The 17,896-nt window shown below is 36.2% G+C and overlaps 1 protein-coding gene across 1 annotated transcript in view; it reads left to right on the forward strand.

Moving 5' to 3' along the window:
• Positions 1–17,896, forward strand: part of ASCC3 (activating signal cointegrator 1 complex subunit 3) — a 264,786-nt gene that overhangs the window by 49,733 nt on the left and 197,157 nt on the right. Inside the window, 2 exon segments of the mRNA XM_009886755.1 lie at positions 8,761–8,961; positions 9,420–9,560. Of these exon segments, the coding sequence (XP_009885057.1) occupies positions 8,761–8,961; positions 9,420–9,560 (342 nt within the window).

The following is a 17,896-nucleotide window of genomic DNA, read 5'->3' on the forward strand; positions in this document are numbered from 1 at the left end:
AACTTATTTTGGGTCTATACATGCAGTTTTAATCTATACATTGGGTTTAATCTATACGTTGAACCAAAGAATATTTCTCAATGTTGTACTTTTAATACAATAATAGCAGTTGAATAATTCGGAAACCTGTAGAAAATGTATGACTGCTGCAGTTGTGTGTATAGTATAGCTTGTCAAGAGAATAATTTAGATAATGTTGGTGGCAACATATCTATAGACTTAAAAGGATTTTTGTTGAAATTACTTCAGGCATGTTAGCTCTTAGCTGTCATATATGAAGTTAAATATTTTCCCTGAAAACTCTTGCTTTTGAATAGATCTCTGTTCTTTCTTCAAGAGAGCAGATGGTAAGACTGATGATTTAAAACAAAAAAAAAAAACGACCAACAACCAAAAAAACACAGACATGGGGTTTTTTTATTCTTTGATTTTTAATTTTTTTTTATTGGCTGTTTTTTTTTTTCAAGGAAGTGCCTAAGTTACCGTAGTTAGTAGGAGACTAATATACTAGTAGATTTCACGGCAATTGTTTTTTAATGGAACTGTTCTGGACTTCCTCTGGATGGAGACTGGTTATTCTCTAATGAAAGTTTGTTTGTTGAAGAGCACTTGCTGTTACGACGTATCCAGAATTTTCACATTTCTGAGAACTGAATAACTGTCAGAAAAATAACAGTTTCAGTGTCTTGGCAAACCTGAAGTCTGAAAGTCTGGAGGGGAAATGTTTAATCAGGATTTAAAAGTAGCATTTCGAATAAAGTAAAACCATAGTAATTTTTGTAGTTGGTGTGCTATGATAGCTTTAAGCAGAGGTATTGCTTTCATATATAATGAACATATGTATATGGACACTTTTTTATTCTTGCGAACTCTGTCAGAATGTAGGAAAATTTTGCAGTGTTTGTTTTGAATTTAATGACATTAACATGACTTGAAAGTATGAAAATTTCCCTGGTTCCTGATGGCTACTGCTACTTAAATACCTATTGCATTAACCAGTGAACATGGTGAAGATTTTAAAAATCAGTTTAAAAGACGGTGTTTAATTCAAATTAAAAACATAGTCAGGAAAGTTTCATGGGCTGTGATCCTGTGTTCTATAGGATGTTAGAGTATGGTGTTATCCTTATTGTTCATTATCTGTCATTCCTAGGCATTTCTTCTGGCTTCTTAATGTAATTAGGGACTGGAGCATCTTTCATGTGAGGAGAGGCTGAGAGAGCTGGAGAAGAGGAGGCTCAGGGGGAATCTTACAAGCGATGTGAGAACGATTAGCGAAGAGGGAGCCAGACTGTACTCAGTGGTGCCCAGTGACAGCACTGGAGGCAGTGGGCGCAAATTAAAACATGAAATTTCACCTGAACACAGGAAAGAATCTTTTTACTGTGAGATGGTCAAACACTGGTACACCTTGGCCAGAGAGGTTGTGGAGTCTCCGTCCTAGGAGATATTTAAAACCTAACTGCACAGTCCTGGGCCACCTGATGTAGGTGATCCTGCTTTGAGCAGAGGGGTTGGAATAGATATCTCCAACCTAAATGATTCTGTGATTGCCGCTTATAGTGACATGGATAGTCATACTATGCAGGAACTGATTTTAGTTCTAGTCTAGTCCCTTGTGGCACATACAGCTTTGAAACCAGCTGCTGGTTCTCTGATGCCTTTTGTTACTTGCATCTGTCTGATGTGTTTTACTCCACGCTTCCTTTATAGCATATAACTCTTCAGGTACTACACTTAGGAGGAGATATAATTTGTACTTACTTGAAGAAATTGCAATGCTGATTATGGCCCAAATTCAATCCTAAGCTCTATTTGGCGTGCCTATATAATTTTCATATCTTTGTGTATGCTACTTGTTCATACAAAAATTGTCCCCCTAAGTCCAGCGAATTCTCAGTGATATAATTTGGTGCTAAATGGAGCAGATCCAAACATCATGCAGTTTTTCTTTTACATGTTATGAGCCTTTGCTTAAAATGTATATATGCGTTCTAAAAGACAGCATTTCAGTCTTTGGGGTGGGTAGGAAATTACATTCTCAAATAGTACTCCTAAGATAATATCAAAATAATTTGACCCTTATGGTATTTAAATAGTTATATTTTTATTTATTTATTATTGTTTCTAAATCTCATGAGCTACCACCTCCATGAAAGTAGAAGAACATGAAAAGTATCATCAGGAGAGGGAGGCTGTGGAAGTACCCAGGAGTAACATATATGTTTATTTCTGAATGTGCCTTCAGTAGCAAAATAGATTTTACACTGGCACAAAAGTGCTGTACATGTATACATGCATAATTAGAAAAAAAGCAGGGGGGACTAGTAAATGTTCCTAATTTGAAGGAATAGTGGGAATGTATTTATTAAAATGTGTATGTATATATACATATGTATACATATATATATTTGTGTGTGTGTGTGTATGCACAGATATGTTTTAACCAACAACATTCCAAAGTACAGCAATGGGGAAAGATGACCTAGAGATTGTTTACATGCCAGGACGAGGGACATTTGAACTTCATTTCCTGAGATTCCTGAATTTTCTGTAAAACAGCATGGATTAGTCATGCTATTGCCAGTTGAATCAATTATCTTTTTATCTGAAAGTGCAGAAGAACAACTGACTGCAGAATGGGATTTGTTGCATCTGAAATACGTAAGACCCTTTGATAAAAATATATCTACATTAAGATTGAGCCAATGAGTAGGGGAAATGCTGAAAATTTAAACTTGGTTTGAGTGCAGTGGGTTATCTTTATGATAAATGGGTATCAATTGTACTATTTTGTTATAGTACAACAGAAGTAGCCATCATTCTGGAACATTGATTTCAGGTAGTTTTATGCTATGGAAATTAGGACAGATGTTTAACATTTCTTTATGTCAGACCATGAGAAAATTTGTTTGGTATTAAATGAAAACTGGAAAAACGAATGTGGACAAGCCAAAATCTCTTTTAGAATGAGGAATGTAAAGAGAATGACTTGTAGATAAATCAATAAAATATGGTAATTCTAAGGGAGATAATACCCAAACATATTTTCTCGATAAATTGCTAAGAATTAAATATCTTTGTATTATTTTCTGGTGTTGCTCCTGATAGATTAGGTAAGACCTATTATGCTCGCTCTGTGCACACCAATACTGAATTTAGAAGCTGCTACTAAAATGCTGGCATGTCCCTTAAAGTTGACTTAAGACCACTTTGGGCCACCAAGTGACAGTTTGTGATACTGAGGTTAATTGCATCTGACAAGCTGTTTCTATCAACTAGTGTTAACGCACAAAATGATAGGGAGAGTGAAAGAAGATCTCAGTTTTTAATGGAACTTATAGTTAGCACCCTTTTGTTCTGGGTGAAGGAGAGTGCCATAGACCATAGCAGGTTTCAGAGGTATGCCTGGGGAAAAAAGTGACTATCTTCTGTATCATATTTATTAAGCTCTGTAGAACTACAAGGTCTGGCTAATGAATTGCATGACTAAAACTGTCTAAAGTGCTGATGGCCTGTGCTATTTAGAACAGACACCACGTTGTTAAAGCAGTTGTGTTTCTGAGCCGTAGCTTACATGCAGACTGAATCTTGAATGATGCCTTAACGACTTTAACAGTTTTGTCCTATTTTTAAATTGCTGTTAGAGCACCAACACATAAATATCTTTTTAATGAAATGACTAATTTAGAACATCTTCGTTAAGTGTAATCTCATTTACTCGTAAATGCATTAGTTGTAATAGTAAATTCCTTGGGAAAGAATTGGAAAGCTTACTGAAGTAAAAATAAAGGTTTTATACATCCATATCAGAGCTGCCTTGAGTATCATCTTCTGGTTCGTGGAAAGAGTTGTTTCTCAGTGATCTTCCAAATTGATTCATGCTTATGTAAAAATGGCACCATCTCAGGAACAAAATTGTGTTTGTTGAGAATAGCACTCACATTGTATTCTGCTTAAACTATCTTTGGTTTGTGTAGAATTCTAGGGATAATTCAGCTATTGAACAGCAAGCTGAAGAACGTTGCATCTCGTTCACCTTTAGTAAAAAACAGATCCTGCCACCCAGTGGCTACCACTCCTTTAAGCAAGAAGGGATTTCACTGCTTTATCTGAAAAAGAATTGATCTGTAGAGGTCTTGACTGCCATTAATTTGCCAGGGGGGGAAATATTGTTTTTAGCTTTCAAACTACATAGTTTGTGCAAATGACAAAAAAAATCAAGTCTTCTGGTACGTTTGTCAAACTGTGAACTTCTGTGCATTTCTGTCCACTGTCCATTTTTTTGCTTATTGATGTTTAGAGGCAGAACTGCTGGTTTTGCATTATGCACTTAGCTGCACTTACTGTTTGGAATAAAATGAAGTTTTGGGGAAGAGTAATATTTTTTCAACCAAATGGGGAGTTGGTTTGAAGAAGTCTTAAGAAGTGTCTTTCTCTGGATTTACTTTCTCTTGTAGCTTTTTTAATCCTTAATATGTTCCTGCAGAGTCACCTTTCAAGGCATATTATGCATTGACTGTGTATTGTGATGGAGAATGTTGTGTATTTATTTGTCAGTGCCCACATTTTTCTTTTTAGTTGCTTGGAAATTAATCAGTGAGTTGAATGAAAGTCTAGATTCTGGTTGTAATACTATTATTTAAAAAAAAAAAAAATGCTTATAGTTCTTAACCAGCCTTTTACGGGTTTTATTTTTTACTAATCTTTATTCCACTCTTAATATTGCCGTTTCAGTCAGCTTAGCAGCTTTCCAGAAAACAAGCTGAGGTTCGTTTTTCTAATTTGATACACAGATTCCTCTGGTGTTTCTGGAACATGTTTGTTTATTGCTGCTTACCAAGTCAATCTTAATCCATGGTGTTACTACTTTCCAGTAGAAAAAGAGACAGGAAATTATTTTTATTTATCTAAATATTTATTTATTTTTGCTAACAGTTACATGTCCCAGGGCTATAGTATATGTAATTTCTTCCAAATGTAGAGGAAAAAGATGTCTTACACTGCCAACTTAAAGATTAAGTGAAGCTGGAACAATATATACCTACAGGCAGTAGTTTTAGAAAACACTTAAAGACATACTTTATTTAAGGATATTAACAATCACACAACTGTAAGGAGACAGAATCACAGAATGGTAGGGGTTGGAAGGGAGATCACCTAGTCCACCTCCCCTGCTAAAGCAGCTTCACCTAGAGCAGGTTGTACAGGATCACATCCAGGCGGGTTTTGAGTATCTCCAGAGTTGGAGTCTCCACAGCTTCTCTGGGCAGCCTGTTCCAGTGCTCTGTCACCCTCCAAGTAAAGAAGATTTTCCTCGTGTTCAGATGGAATTTCCTGTGTTCCAGTTTGTGCCCCTTGTCCTGTCAGTGGGCACCACTGAAAAGAGCCTGGCCCTATTTTCTTGACACCTGCCCTTTACATATTTGTAAGTGTTGATGAGATCCCCTCTCAGTCTTCTCCAAGCTAAACAGACCCAAGTCTCTCAGCCTTTCCTCATAAGAGAAATGTTCCAGTCCCTTGATTATCTTCATAGCCCTCTGCTGGACTCTGTCCAGTAGTTCCTTGTCTTTCTTCAACTGAGGAGCCCAGAACTGGACACAGTACTCCAGATGTGGCCTCACTAGGGCAGTGTAGATGGGGAGGATGACCTCCCTCGACCTCCTGGCCGCGTTCTTTTTAAGGCACCATGTGGTACCATTGGCCTTCTTGGCCACAAGGGCACATTGCTGTCTCATCGTCAACTTGTTGTCCACCAGGACTCCCAGGTCCTTCTCTGCAGAGCTGCTTTCCAGCAGGTCAATGCCTAACCTGTACTGGTGCATGGGGTTATTCCTTCCTAAGTGCAAGACCCTACACTTGCCTTTGTTGAACTTCATTAGGTTCCTCTCCATCCAACTCTCTAGCCTGTCCAGGTCTTGCTGAATGGTAGCACAGCCTTCTAGTGTGTCAGCCACTCCTTCCCGTTTTGTATCATCAGCAAACTTGCTGAAGGTACGCTGTGCCCTCATCCAGGTCACTGGTGAATATGTTGAACAAGACAGAACCCATTACCTGACCTCTGGGGAACACCACTAGTTACAGGCCTGTAACTAGACTCTGCGCCACTGTTCAAACCCTCTGAGCTCTGCCGTTCAGCCAATTCTCAATCCACCTCACTGTCCACTCATCTAATGCGCACTTCCTAAGCTTACCTATGAGGATGTTATGGGAGACAGTCTCAAAACCCTTGCTGAAGTTGAGGTAGACAACAGCCACTGCTTTCCCTCATTTACCCAGCCAGTCATGCCGTCACAGAAGGCCTGTATGTATAAAGCTACGTGTGTTCAACTGCGTGACTGTGAAAAATTTCTGTTGTTATTTTCTGAAGATGCTTACACCTGACTTCATTTAGACAACTATGTTTCTGCTTTTGTTTAAAAACTGCTTCTTTAAATAATATACATATTGTGCAGTGTAGTACTTTGTTAGTTCGGTTCTGTAATCGCCAGTTGTGTTTGTGAGTTCTCTCCATAGATCCTTTATTATAAACACTGGAAACAGTATGAACTTTACAGTGTTTATAATAGCTTCTAAAACCAATTAGATGGAATGCGAGGGAAAAGAAAACATATAACCATTTTCAAAGACCTGTCAAGAAATCTAAAAATGAGGTAACAGGCAAATAAGAAAACTAAAAGGATTAAGGAAGCCATGAAAATAGCTGATTGAACCCTGATAGCACTACCGTAATCAGCAAGTCTCCAGGAAACCCATTAACACTTTATAATAGTCTCATTCATGAAGATGAAGTGAATTTTGAAGATGATACACCAAGTAAACATTATGTATACAAAACTTGGTGCAAAACAAATAAGCTTTCCTCCTGCAATCTTGTAAGCAGAGTAAACTGTGAAATAACGTTAATAGTGAAAACTGTTGTGATCCTGAAATTCAGGCACTTAAAAAAATTGAAGAAACTCGATAAAAAGTACTGGAAGTACTTCCATTAGATACTTTTTTTTTTTCTTCACCAAAGATAGTTTAGAATAGATACGTGAATATATTTGAGATGTTTCGATCCTATAAATATAAATGCAATCTGCGATTTGAATGGAACTTGTTTTTTCAGTGTTGCATGAGAAGTTTTCAACCCGAAAGCTTTGCTAAGACAAAGGTACTGCAAAATTGAAAATAGCATTTTTCAAAAAGAAATAGTGTGTTAATTGCATGGCATTTTCATTAACTTTTATATCAATTAATATTGCTTTTTAATATTTCAAGTGCTCTGGGATAAAACTACAGGTGGTCAGTCACTAAGTACGTCATTTCTCTACATTTAAGACTAAAGCTTTGTCACGGTTTGTGAAAATGGTGTATTAACCTGAATTTGTAATTTGCATCTCCAAGAAGCTGCAGCAAAATGATAGACCTAGTGCTGTTTCTCACAAAGTTAAATAAAATAGTTGATTTGAATAGCCAATAAAGCTCTCATTCCTAAGCTTGCATTACTTGAGGTAGTAATGAATTGGGTCCTGCTCAAATAATTTGCTTAGAATTGGAAAGAATATTATTAGTATTGGATAGGCTATTAGCACAGCAAATGACTGTGAATTAACTAAAGCACCCAGAATAATGGAAAGGGAGATCTTCAGAAGGTGTTTTTAGGACTGTTCTTTACAGTGAATTTGTACTTTTGTGGTTTCCTACAATTAAAATAAAAATTATAATCGTCAAAAATATCAGTAAGCTACTTTTCATGATTATTAATAGGACCAGTGCCGTAATTAAATCTGGAGAAAGGAAATAATTCTGTGTTCTGCAGTCTCTTTTAAGTGTCTGTGAAAAGTAACTAAGGAAAAAGCAAGTTTATTAGAAAATTAACTTTATATCTTGAAGGTCTGTTCTTCAGTTGCAAAAATTTTAGAATCTTCAAATGCAGACATTGTAACTATCTACAGCAGTTCTTTCTTGTTGAAAATCTCATTTTTCAGAGAGACCAAGAGGAACAAAATAAATATTTTTATAGCTGATGATTTTTACTTTATAACATTTAAACATCATTAAACTATAATAACTGTAATTGCTTATATTAGCTATATAATTTTATTTTTTAAAACATCCTCTTAAATTTATTTGGGACTACATATACAGGTTTTATATTCCTTTTGGAGGCTGCAGTTTGTTGTAAGTATTGTTGGAGAAAGGTCTGAACATTTCAATTGCAAGATGGAGATTTCCTCAGAAGCAAAGTTGTTACTGAATTTGTGTGTGTGTTTGCATAATTAAACTTTATTGTGCAAAATTAATCATAAATAATTTTTTTAATCATCATCTTCTTCAGCAGGTTCCTGTGTATTGGTGTAGAGTAGTTGTAGTTTGTCTTCTTAGATTTAAAGATGTATATTCTTCTAATCTCATTATTGCTGTTTTACTGAAGTTCAATTGTTAAGGGGTCTTTATGTTACTGTATATTAGTTTTGGTCACATTCTTGATTAAAAACAAATTAAATGCTGAAATAGCATGCAGCTAAAGGTTTTGATTGATTTTAAGAGACGTTATCCTGCTGTGTTTTGTTTTCCTTATGGATTCAGTATTTGAAGGTTGAGCAGGGGTGGTATCCTCAGAATAAAAACCTTGGAATAATAAATATATTGCAGCAGGTATCCTGAATTTTGTTACCATGTGTTCTTCTTTTATGATTAATACATGTATACACACACACACACACACAGATACATGTGAAAAACCCAAAATATGTGTGTTTTTTGTTTTAACAGATTGGACAACTTGCTTTTAAAGGTATGAAAAGACTAAACCGAATCCAATCTATAGTTTTTGAGACTGCCTACAACACAAATGAGAACATGCTAATCTGTGCCCCTACTGGAGCTGGGAAGACTAACATTGCCATGCTGACAGTCCTTCATGAAATTCGCCAGCATGTCCAGCATGGTGTTATCAAAAAGGATGAGTTTAAGGTAGGAGTTTAATGACCAAGTAACAGCTTTTTAACTTGTAAGGTAAAACCCATTATATATTTTACACGGAACAGGAAATCAGGGATTTTTCAAGGGTATTACACTTTTCCAAGTCAAAGATAAGGCTAGTTTTGATTTACTTCATTACTGTTAAAGCTATTCTTATTTGTGTTCTAAAAATCTTATTATGCAAGTTAAAAGCTATGAAAATGCATTTATCTTTGATGCAGAACCAATTTTCAAAGTGATGAGGCTGTATAAACAAAATCCATTGTCCTTTAAACAGCTGCACACTTATCCAACAAAGATAACTACTTTTCATATATCACTATTAAGATTTTTCACTGTAAGTGCCTGGCATCATATTTCACAATAAATCGTGATTTGTAATGGTTGCCATGAAACAAACGACTTTGTGGGGTTTGCTCATTTATCAAGTGAGTGTCCTTTTGGTGCAGATTGTGTATGTCGCTCCTATGAAGGCTTTGGCAGCTGAAATGACAAATTACTTCAGCAAGCGTCTGGAACCACTAGGCATTACTGTGAAAGAGTTGACTGGTGATATGCAACTGTCAAAAGGTGAAATTCTGCGAACACAGGTATGCTTAATATTTGAAAATATTATTCTGTGTGTATTCCTCTCTCTTCATAGGTACACTAGTCTTTTTTTAAAATTAGTTGTAATATTATTGATGAAGCAGCTGAAATGTTATTACTGAGTCTGTGATTGCATTGGTTGAGTTCTAAAATGTGACTTTCAATTCAAAGTGATTAAACATTAATACATCTGAAATATCGTAAGCAATGGGCTCATTAATGGGCTCGTTTTTGGTTTCCCCATTTAGTCTTACTACTACAGCACCCCACTTCTGTATAACCTCTGTATAAAATCTTAACTGATTTCCAACTTGTGAACCTCAGTGAATTGTGCCTCGACCCTTTCAGGACTATAAACCAAGTGTTTTATGTATGTGTTCACAAGTACTTAACATTCAAACTGAAAGACGGGAGATTCAGATTAGATATCAGGAAGAAATTTTTCACTGTGAGAGTGGTGAGACACTGGCACAGGCTGCCCAGAGAAGTTGTGGAGGCCCCATCCCTGGAAGTGTTCAAGGCCAGGCTGGATGGGGCTTTGAGCAACCTGGTCTAGTGGGAGGTGTCCCTGCCCATGGCAGGGGGGTTGGAACTCGATGATCCTTTAGGTCCCCTCCAACTCTAACCATTCTATGATTGATAATTTCAGATTTGGCATTCTTTGATAATAACCATCTTTGAAAAGTTGAAGGTCTGGTCTGCAAATGGTAAATTCTAGATAAATTTGAAATGCTGTAACAACATTGTTGCAAATATGTCAAAATAGTGCTTACCTTTTTTTTTTTTTTTTTTTAATTTATTTTAAAAAAGTAATAAAGCTGTAGGTTCCTGTTAATGGTTGATCTTACTTTTCCTTTTTAAGGAATGAGGAAAAGTATAAGACATCACTAGGTTAAAGATTTTAACATTCATAGAAATGAATAAAATCTACTTTTTTAGCCTTATAAGTAGTATTGCCTAGATGGAATTTTTCTGTTTTAGCAGATACTTGTTTTCCTATTTATTTCAGGCAAATGATGTTCATGTCAGTGAAATATCATTTTTCCAAAATATTGAGGTCCTTTTACACCTGTTCTTACATCAAGTTCATTGTAATTACCCTTCCTCCTCCTACCTGGTCCAAGAGACAGAATAAGACTTGATTGTATTATCAATATGAACATTTATAAATGTAAGTTGTAGTAATTAGTGATTCAGATGAGTTACATTTTGCCAGTCTGAGCTTTGATGTATTTTACATTTTTATGGTGAGACTAGAGAAAAGTCTTCACGTGACAAGATGTCTGTATGTAATTAATAACAAAGAGGACCACGGCAGTAATCTAGTATGAAGTCCTGGATAACAGTCTTTATTAGAAGACGTTTATGCATACATATCGATGCAGTCACAATGCTGTGATAACCAATAAATATCAAAGCAATATCAATGATTACCAATGATATCACTGGTACCTTATCAGAATTACTTTGCAACACCTTCTTCCTAAAATTTGGGTTTACAAAATAAAAAACTTTCCAATAGGGACTTTTAAATCATTGAAATGCCGTAGATCAAATTACCATTTAAAATTACTTCCTGTTTTCACAATACTTTTCAGCTAGGGCACATTATCAAGTAGGTCAGAGTTTTAATAGCGAGAGACCATATGTAATCACTGGCAAAACTGAAGTGACAGTGGAAAAGCCTGCTCTGAATCTAAGTACAAAGTTTGACGAACAGGATGAATGCAGAATGGAAAAGTGCTATTTTTCTCTCACTCTCCTAGTTTGCAACATAATTCATAAAATCTCACGTCATTACTGATTTATCTACAAGTCATTCCCTGACTCTCATTCAGGCTTACATCCAGTAAAGAAGTAATGAAAGAAAAAACCTACACAGACTATTTCAGGCATTATTAAGAAATATGTATGGAAAATAGTTTACAAAGTTGAAATTTTATTGCTCTAGTAATGGGAAATTATTAATATATACAAACTATCAAGTTAGAGCAATATAGTAACTTCAGTGTTGAAAGGCTGTCTACTTCATCATGCTTTCTTATTTTAGTCCAAAATACCACTAGTAGCATAATTCTTCATTTTCTTTTGGGGAAGAGGCTGAAGTAGATTTATATAAAAAAATCAAGAAGTGGCACGTGGAGGACCTAGGTAAAAATCAATCTTTTCCTGCCATGGGCTCATCTCATTGCTTTGAAATTTATTTTTTTTTATCTGAAACTTACTCATCTTCAAATACTCTTTAAGGATTTCTGCAGTTCTGTATATACTTGATAGGCTAGAAACACAAATCTGAAGTGTAGTGTATTTGCAGTTATTAAACTTTTGGGGGAATGGAGGTGGAAGAAAAATGGTCTGGAGAAGAGGAAAAATTTGGAAACCATTATGCTTTATGTTACCCGAAATTTAGTTCCTAGATTTTCAAAGGAACTATAATTAAAGCATTGATTAAGTTTTGCTTTTGCATTAATAATAATTTTGCTTCTTTGCTCTTCAAAACATTGGAAAGGCTAAAAAGACAAATACATAAAGCCCCAAAATTCTGTGACTGTAAAATATTCATTTTTTCTTTTCTTTTGTTTGTTGTAGCTAGTCAGTCTTTCCTTATGATGAATCAGAATTGTAGGAGGTGCAGAGGAGAGATAACACCAATTCAGGAGTTACTGATGTAGTTGCTGCTGCTGTTCTTGCAGACTCTGGAGCCCAGCAGTGGGCTGTGTTTTATCCCTGCTTATCAAAGTGCACAGAAGATTTGTAGCCTCATTATAAACTAAGGAAAGGCCACGCACTTGTGCTGGATCTTGCTTATTGCTCTTTGAATGTATTGTTTCCTGTGAAAAAACATGAGCTTTCTTTCATCAACTGTGCGCTTAAACCACCTCATCCAAGTGGGTTCCTTTTGTTGTTTTTTACCGATATTAAATTGATTCTTGCTTCAAAACTTTATTTTACTTGTCAGCCTCTCTAATGTATGCATTTCTCAGACAGGAATACTCAGATATGTGTTGCTGCTTTATTTATAGTTTCAGAGCTGCTTTGGCAATCATTACCCTGCTTTCTAGGCTTTACTAGTATGATAGATTAAGTGCCTGTGTTTAACAGTAAAGCAGTTTTCCTGGAAGAATTAACATTACAGCAGGTGGATACATGCACACAATTTAAATACCCAGGAACAGTATATAGTATGGGGATAAAAGGCAGGAGTAGGTTCGTCGGCTGAAGCAAATGCAGGCATTTCAGGTTGGATCACTGTTTCAAAAGATCTCAGCCGATTCTTGTAGAAACTGAAGGCCTGATATAAATCTTCTGTGGCAGTTGTCTTCTGCCTCTTTTCTGAGCAGTTACGTTTTCAGCATCTTGATTTTCATCCTCAGGTGAATCAAATCAGTCACAATAAAACATGTAAAAAAGAGGTGATTGTCAGGTATTAGTTAGAGGTAGCACTTCAGTGGCAATCCTGATTATTTTCTCCTTCCTTTCCATCCTTCATGCTTTATCCTTCATACTTTTCCTGTGCCTATTTAAATATGTGTGTTTTGTAAGTCAGTACATGCATCTGTTATGGTTATTCTGATAAGGAAAAGTTGCTTTTTCTGACAAATTGCTAACTGTCTGGCTTCTCGGGAATCCACCCTTAATGTGCACTGGGGTCCGCCTTTATTACTTTTTCTACAAATATTTTTAAAAGATAAAAATGCTAGCCAAAAAAAAAAGTAATAAGTAATTTAGTAATTGGTAATTTCATTCCTTTTATGATGGAATAAAATCTCTTAAGTGTTTTTAAAAGATATGTCCATTAAAAAGTTCTTTAGCACAATTTCTGAGAAATAACTTTCTCTGTGCTTTCCATGCTGTCATTTCTATTCTTCCAGAAGGCAGCCATGTCTCTTGCTGCTCCATACACTTATGGTATTATACGTTAGATTATTTTACTTCCATGTTGTTCCATACTATACTTTCAATATTCATTAGCAGTACTGTTGTTCCAACACGTACTTCAGAAGACAAGCTTTTAAAAAAAGTTATTTCAGTTTTACCAATAATGAAATGATCTTTCTTTTGAAGGTAAAAGTAATTGTTTTGTTGACTCTTCAGTCAGTCTTCTAACCTGCTCCCCACATCTTGTGCAGTGAAAGCCACAGCTACTACTTACCTAACTGTAGGATGTGGGATGTGTGTTAAAACTGTAGGACACAATTTCCCTTCATGTTTTTGTGAAAAGGAGCATCAGTAAATATTTAACCTGTTGCTTTAATGTTTCAGGGAGAATAGATCCAGGGTCCCTTACCAAATAATTTGTACATAAATAAGAGCTTCACTGAACCTGGGAACAGACGAAAACAAACTCGTTACAAAAATAAATAACCCTAGCCATTGTACTGGTTCTTGTAGAGAGTTCATCTTTCATTTTTAAGCTTTTTCATAATCTAAATAAAGATACGTTAAGTTTGCACTTTCCTCATTAAAAAACAATCAAAGGAAATTTCTTTCATTGGCTTTATTCTAAGCATGTTTGTATACTGACCTACTATTATCAAAGCAGGTTTGTATATTGACATACTATTGCCTAGGAAACTCTGATGCTTAGACATCGCCTAAACCACAATGATATTAAGCACACTTTTGCCATAATCTATTGTTTGGTAAGTTGGTTTTGGTATGTTAATGTTTAAATGGGAAATATTAATAAGTAATAAATTGTGTATTTTGCTGGCAAGCATTTGAAATAACCTGAAGTGTTTTGTTAGAAGGCAATGAATTATTTCGGTGATTGTCCTTATGGACATTGTTGACTGTGCATGCATATAGCTACTCAGTTTTTGCTTTATACCGTCTAGAAAATTAGGTAAGACAACTTCACAATCAAATACTGGGCTTTCAGATGGGTTATCTTTGGCCTTGTGTTTGCAGTAAATGTAGTAGTAATAGTAATCTTTGGAAAATTTGGACAATACAACTGGGATTGGAGCAGTATAGATTTATAATGTAATCAAGTCTGAAGTCGCTGCCCTTCACTGGGCAGTGTATTGTAAGCTGATGATTAGCATGATGCCTTAACTTGTACAAAACAGTGGTAGCCTTCAGGGATTTGTAGAAATGCCTTCTGGCCATAACAATCATTAACTTTTAAAGGTACTAGGCATCAAAAAACATGTAGGAGATAATTTCTCTTTAATGTTTTGTATATACACCACATGAAAGAAAATTAAGATCCTTGGCATAGCACAGTGAAAATTTATCAAAATTTCTTCCACCTGTTAAAACTTTAAAAATAATTTCTAAAATCATCCTGATAAAGATTTTTTTTTTTCTTTTTAAGGAAAGTTATTTTGCAGTTCCATTGCATCTTCGGTTACTGTAAATATTCCTCACCCTTAAACTGGTACTTCAGCAGTTTTGTACAAGATGTGTTACACTACAGTCCTTGTCGTCAGCTAGTGTCCTAATTCAAATAAGTTCATATAAGTGAGACTGACATTTTAAAGTTGAAATAAATTTTCTATCGTGTTTTTGCTTTATTTTGTGCCTCAGACCTGCGGATATAAGCCAAACTTCTTGTATTGGTCTTATATCTCTTGCTTTGCCTTGAAAGCTGCCAGCCTGAATAAGCCTTACTCACTACAGATATGTCTTGGTGTTAAGGCCAGATTATCAGTACTTTCTGTGTTGCTAAAATTATGTAGTAGTTGAAAACAAATCTGGTCATATTTTCAATGCAGGCTAATTTCCCCAACCTATAAACCTCTATATATCTCTGTTCCTTCCTTGTCATATTCTTGGAGTTAAAGGGATTCAGAGAGCAGTAGAAGGAAATTTATTCTCTTTTAAATAAATATTATGGGAAAATGAATCAAACTATTATTGTGTGAATAGTCCTGATTCTGCCACTTCTCAACTATTGAATACTTTTTCTTTGTAACTCTCTTGGAATATAGATTTATGTGGGTTTTTTTAATAGAGGAAAGTATTTCAATTTATGTTATTGTTCTTGTTGATGAAGAAACTGATTTTACAGAAAGCAAGGTTATTAATTTAAAATATATTATTGGACTTTCTGTAGTATTTACATAGTACTAAAGTGCTTCAAGTACACAAAAAGAGATGTATACGTTTACTGAAGTGCAAGGCTGTGCCTACCAACGTGGGCCTGCCAGCCTTCACAGGAACAGACATTTCTAAAACTTTTAGGTTTCTGCAGGCCTCCAAATATCTCTGTCTCTTTTCGATCATGGATTTGATAAAAATTAATTACAAGTCTGATTAAAGAAAGGGATGTTGGAAGGAAATGGTGTACCTGATCTTTGTCTGCTTTCAACCTAAAGTGCTTCTAAACTTTTCTCCTTAACACAGATAGGAATTGGGAAACCTAGAGTAGCATTCACCCATAACTTGAAAATGCCTTCTTCATAAACTTTTGTAATTTCACAACTTTAAAAAATTCCCAGATGTTCGAGTAAATTAAATTCAGAGCTTAAATTTGTTTGCCATTACTGCCCTGCATCGATGAAATATGCAGAGGCATGAAGTGAAAGATTAGACTTTTTATCCATGCAGCCCGGTTTAAAAAATAAATATAAAAAAGGGGCAGGGGGTAGCGGTGGTGAAAAAAGTCCTGCTAAACCTGACTTTCATTGTTAGAAAATGGGCAGCTAGCTGTCATATTTGTTCTCTGCTCGTTAGCCTGTGCAAGCTAAAATCACATTGCTTGCAGAGTTGATTCTTAACATTGCTCACGGTTTATGTAAAAACTATCTTAACGTTTTTCTAAGAAACCATCCTTCAAAGCTTTGGATTTGAGAAGTGATATCACTTTCATTTGCCAAATGGTGAACATGTTGAGCAGCTGAAAAATATGAATGATTTCCAAGATCTCAATTAAGGAAAAAAAAACCACCAGTAACTAAACAGAGTGTCTTTTCATCACCTTATAAGTACATTGTGCTTGTTTTTGGGGTGTCTGTGTCAAGGTCCTGGCAGTGGGGGCTGCAGGGGCCAGACACAGCTAGTTCCAGCCAGCTCCAGCGGAACCACCACAGGGCACGGCTGAGCCCCACAGCCCGGCTGATGGCAACACTATAAAAGTGTGTTTAGGAAAGGGCAAAACCACTGTGCAGCAGTTGAGAGAGAGAGAGAGGAGTGAGGAAAAAAGTGTGAGAAACAGCCCAGCAGACGCCAAGATCAGAGCAGAAGTATTGAAGGAAGTGCTCCAGGAAATAGAGCGTGCCATGGAAGAGGACATGGTGGAGCCATGCTGCACTGCAGCCCTGGGAGGACCCCACACTGCAGCAGGTGGATGGTGCCCTAAAGGAAACTGTGGCCTATGGAGAGCCCATGCAGGAGCAGTCTCCTGGCAGGAACTGTGGCCCGTGGAGAGGAACCCACACAGGAGCAGGTTTACCCTGACAGCCCATGGAAAGGGCCCATGTTGGAGCAGTTTGTGAAGGACTATCCTGTGGGAGGGACCCCACACTGGAGTGGGGAAAATGTGAGGAAGGAACAGCAGAGATGAAGGGTTATGGACCAACCGCAATCCCTGTTCCCCATCCCTCGGGAAGTAGAGGAGTTGGGGACAAAGCAGTGAAGTTGAGCCTGGGAAGAAGTGGGACTGGAGGTAGCGGTTTTTAGGTTTTGTCTTTGTTTCCTCACTATTGTACTCTATTTTTTCAGTTTGCAATAAATCAAACTAATTTTCCCCAAGTCAATTCTGTTTTGCCCATACAGTAATTGGTAAATGTCCTCCCAGTATTTATCTCAACCCATGAGCTTTTCCATCTTATTTTCTCCCCATGTCCAGTTGAGGAGGGGAAGTGAGAGAGTGGCTGAGTGGGCATCTGGCAGTCACCAAGGTCAACCTGCCACAGCTAGTTTTAGTTTTGGACTTTTTTTTTTTTAATACAGTTACCGCTTTCATTGAAAATTTACTTTTGGTATTTTAAATCCAAGAGAAATGTTTTCTTAGCTTATGGCAAATTTTATTAGCTAGTTATTTTTCTTTTTAACTTTAGCTAGCTATTTATACTGGAAATAAGAGTATTTAGAACAAAAGGGAAAAATCTTATTGAAGAGCATGAGTAATACAACAGTACTAATAGTGTTTTTGAAAACAACAGTGTTGCAAATGAAAAGAGAATTTGTGTAAGCTGCATTTGCATTGGCAAATACATTTGTCTGATTACTGAACAGAATGCTTTTCTTGAGGAGAGGAAATAGCCTGAAGGACTGAATGTATTTTGACATCTTGAAGATTAGCTGATTAATTGTACTTGTGATGGCTTGGCAGAAGTGAGAAGTGAAGCAAACCACAAAAGCATCAGAGCTGAATAGGGCAAGTAGTTCT

Source organism: Charadrius vociferus, unplaced genomic scaffold (genome assembly GCF_000708025.1).
Source record: "Charadrius vociferus isolate BGI_N301 unplaced genomic scaffold, ASM70802v2 scaffold76, whole genome shotgun sequence".
Taxonomy (NCBI): Eukaryota; Metazoa; Chordata; class Aves; order Charadriiformes; family Charadriidae; genus Charadrius; species Charadrius vociferus.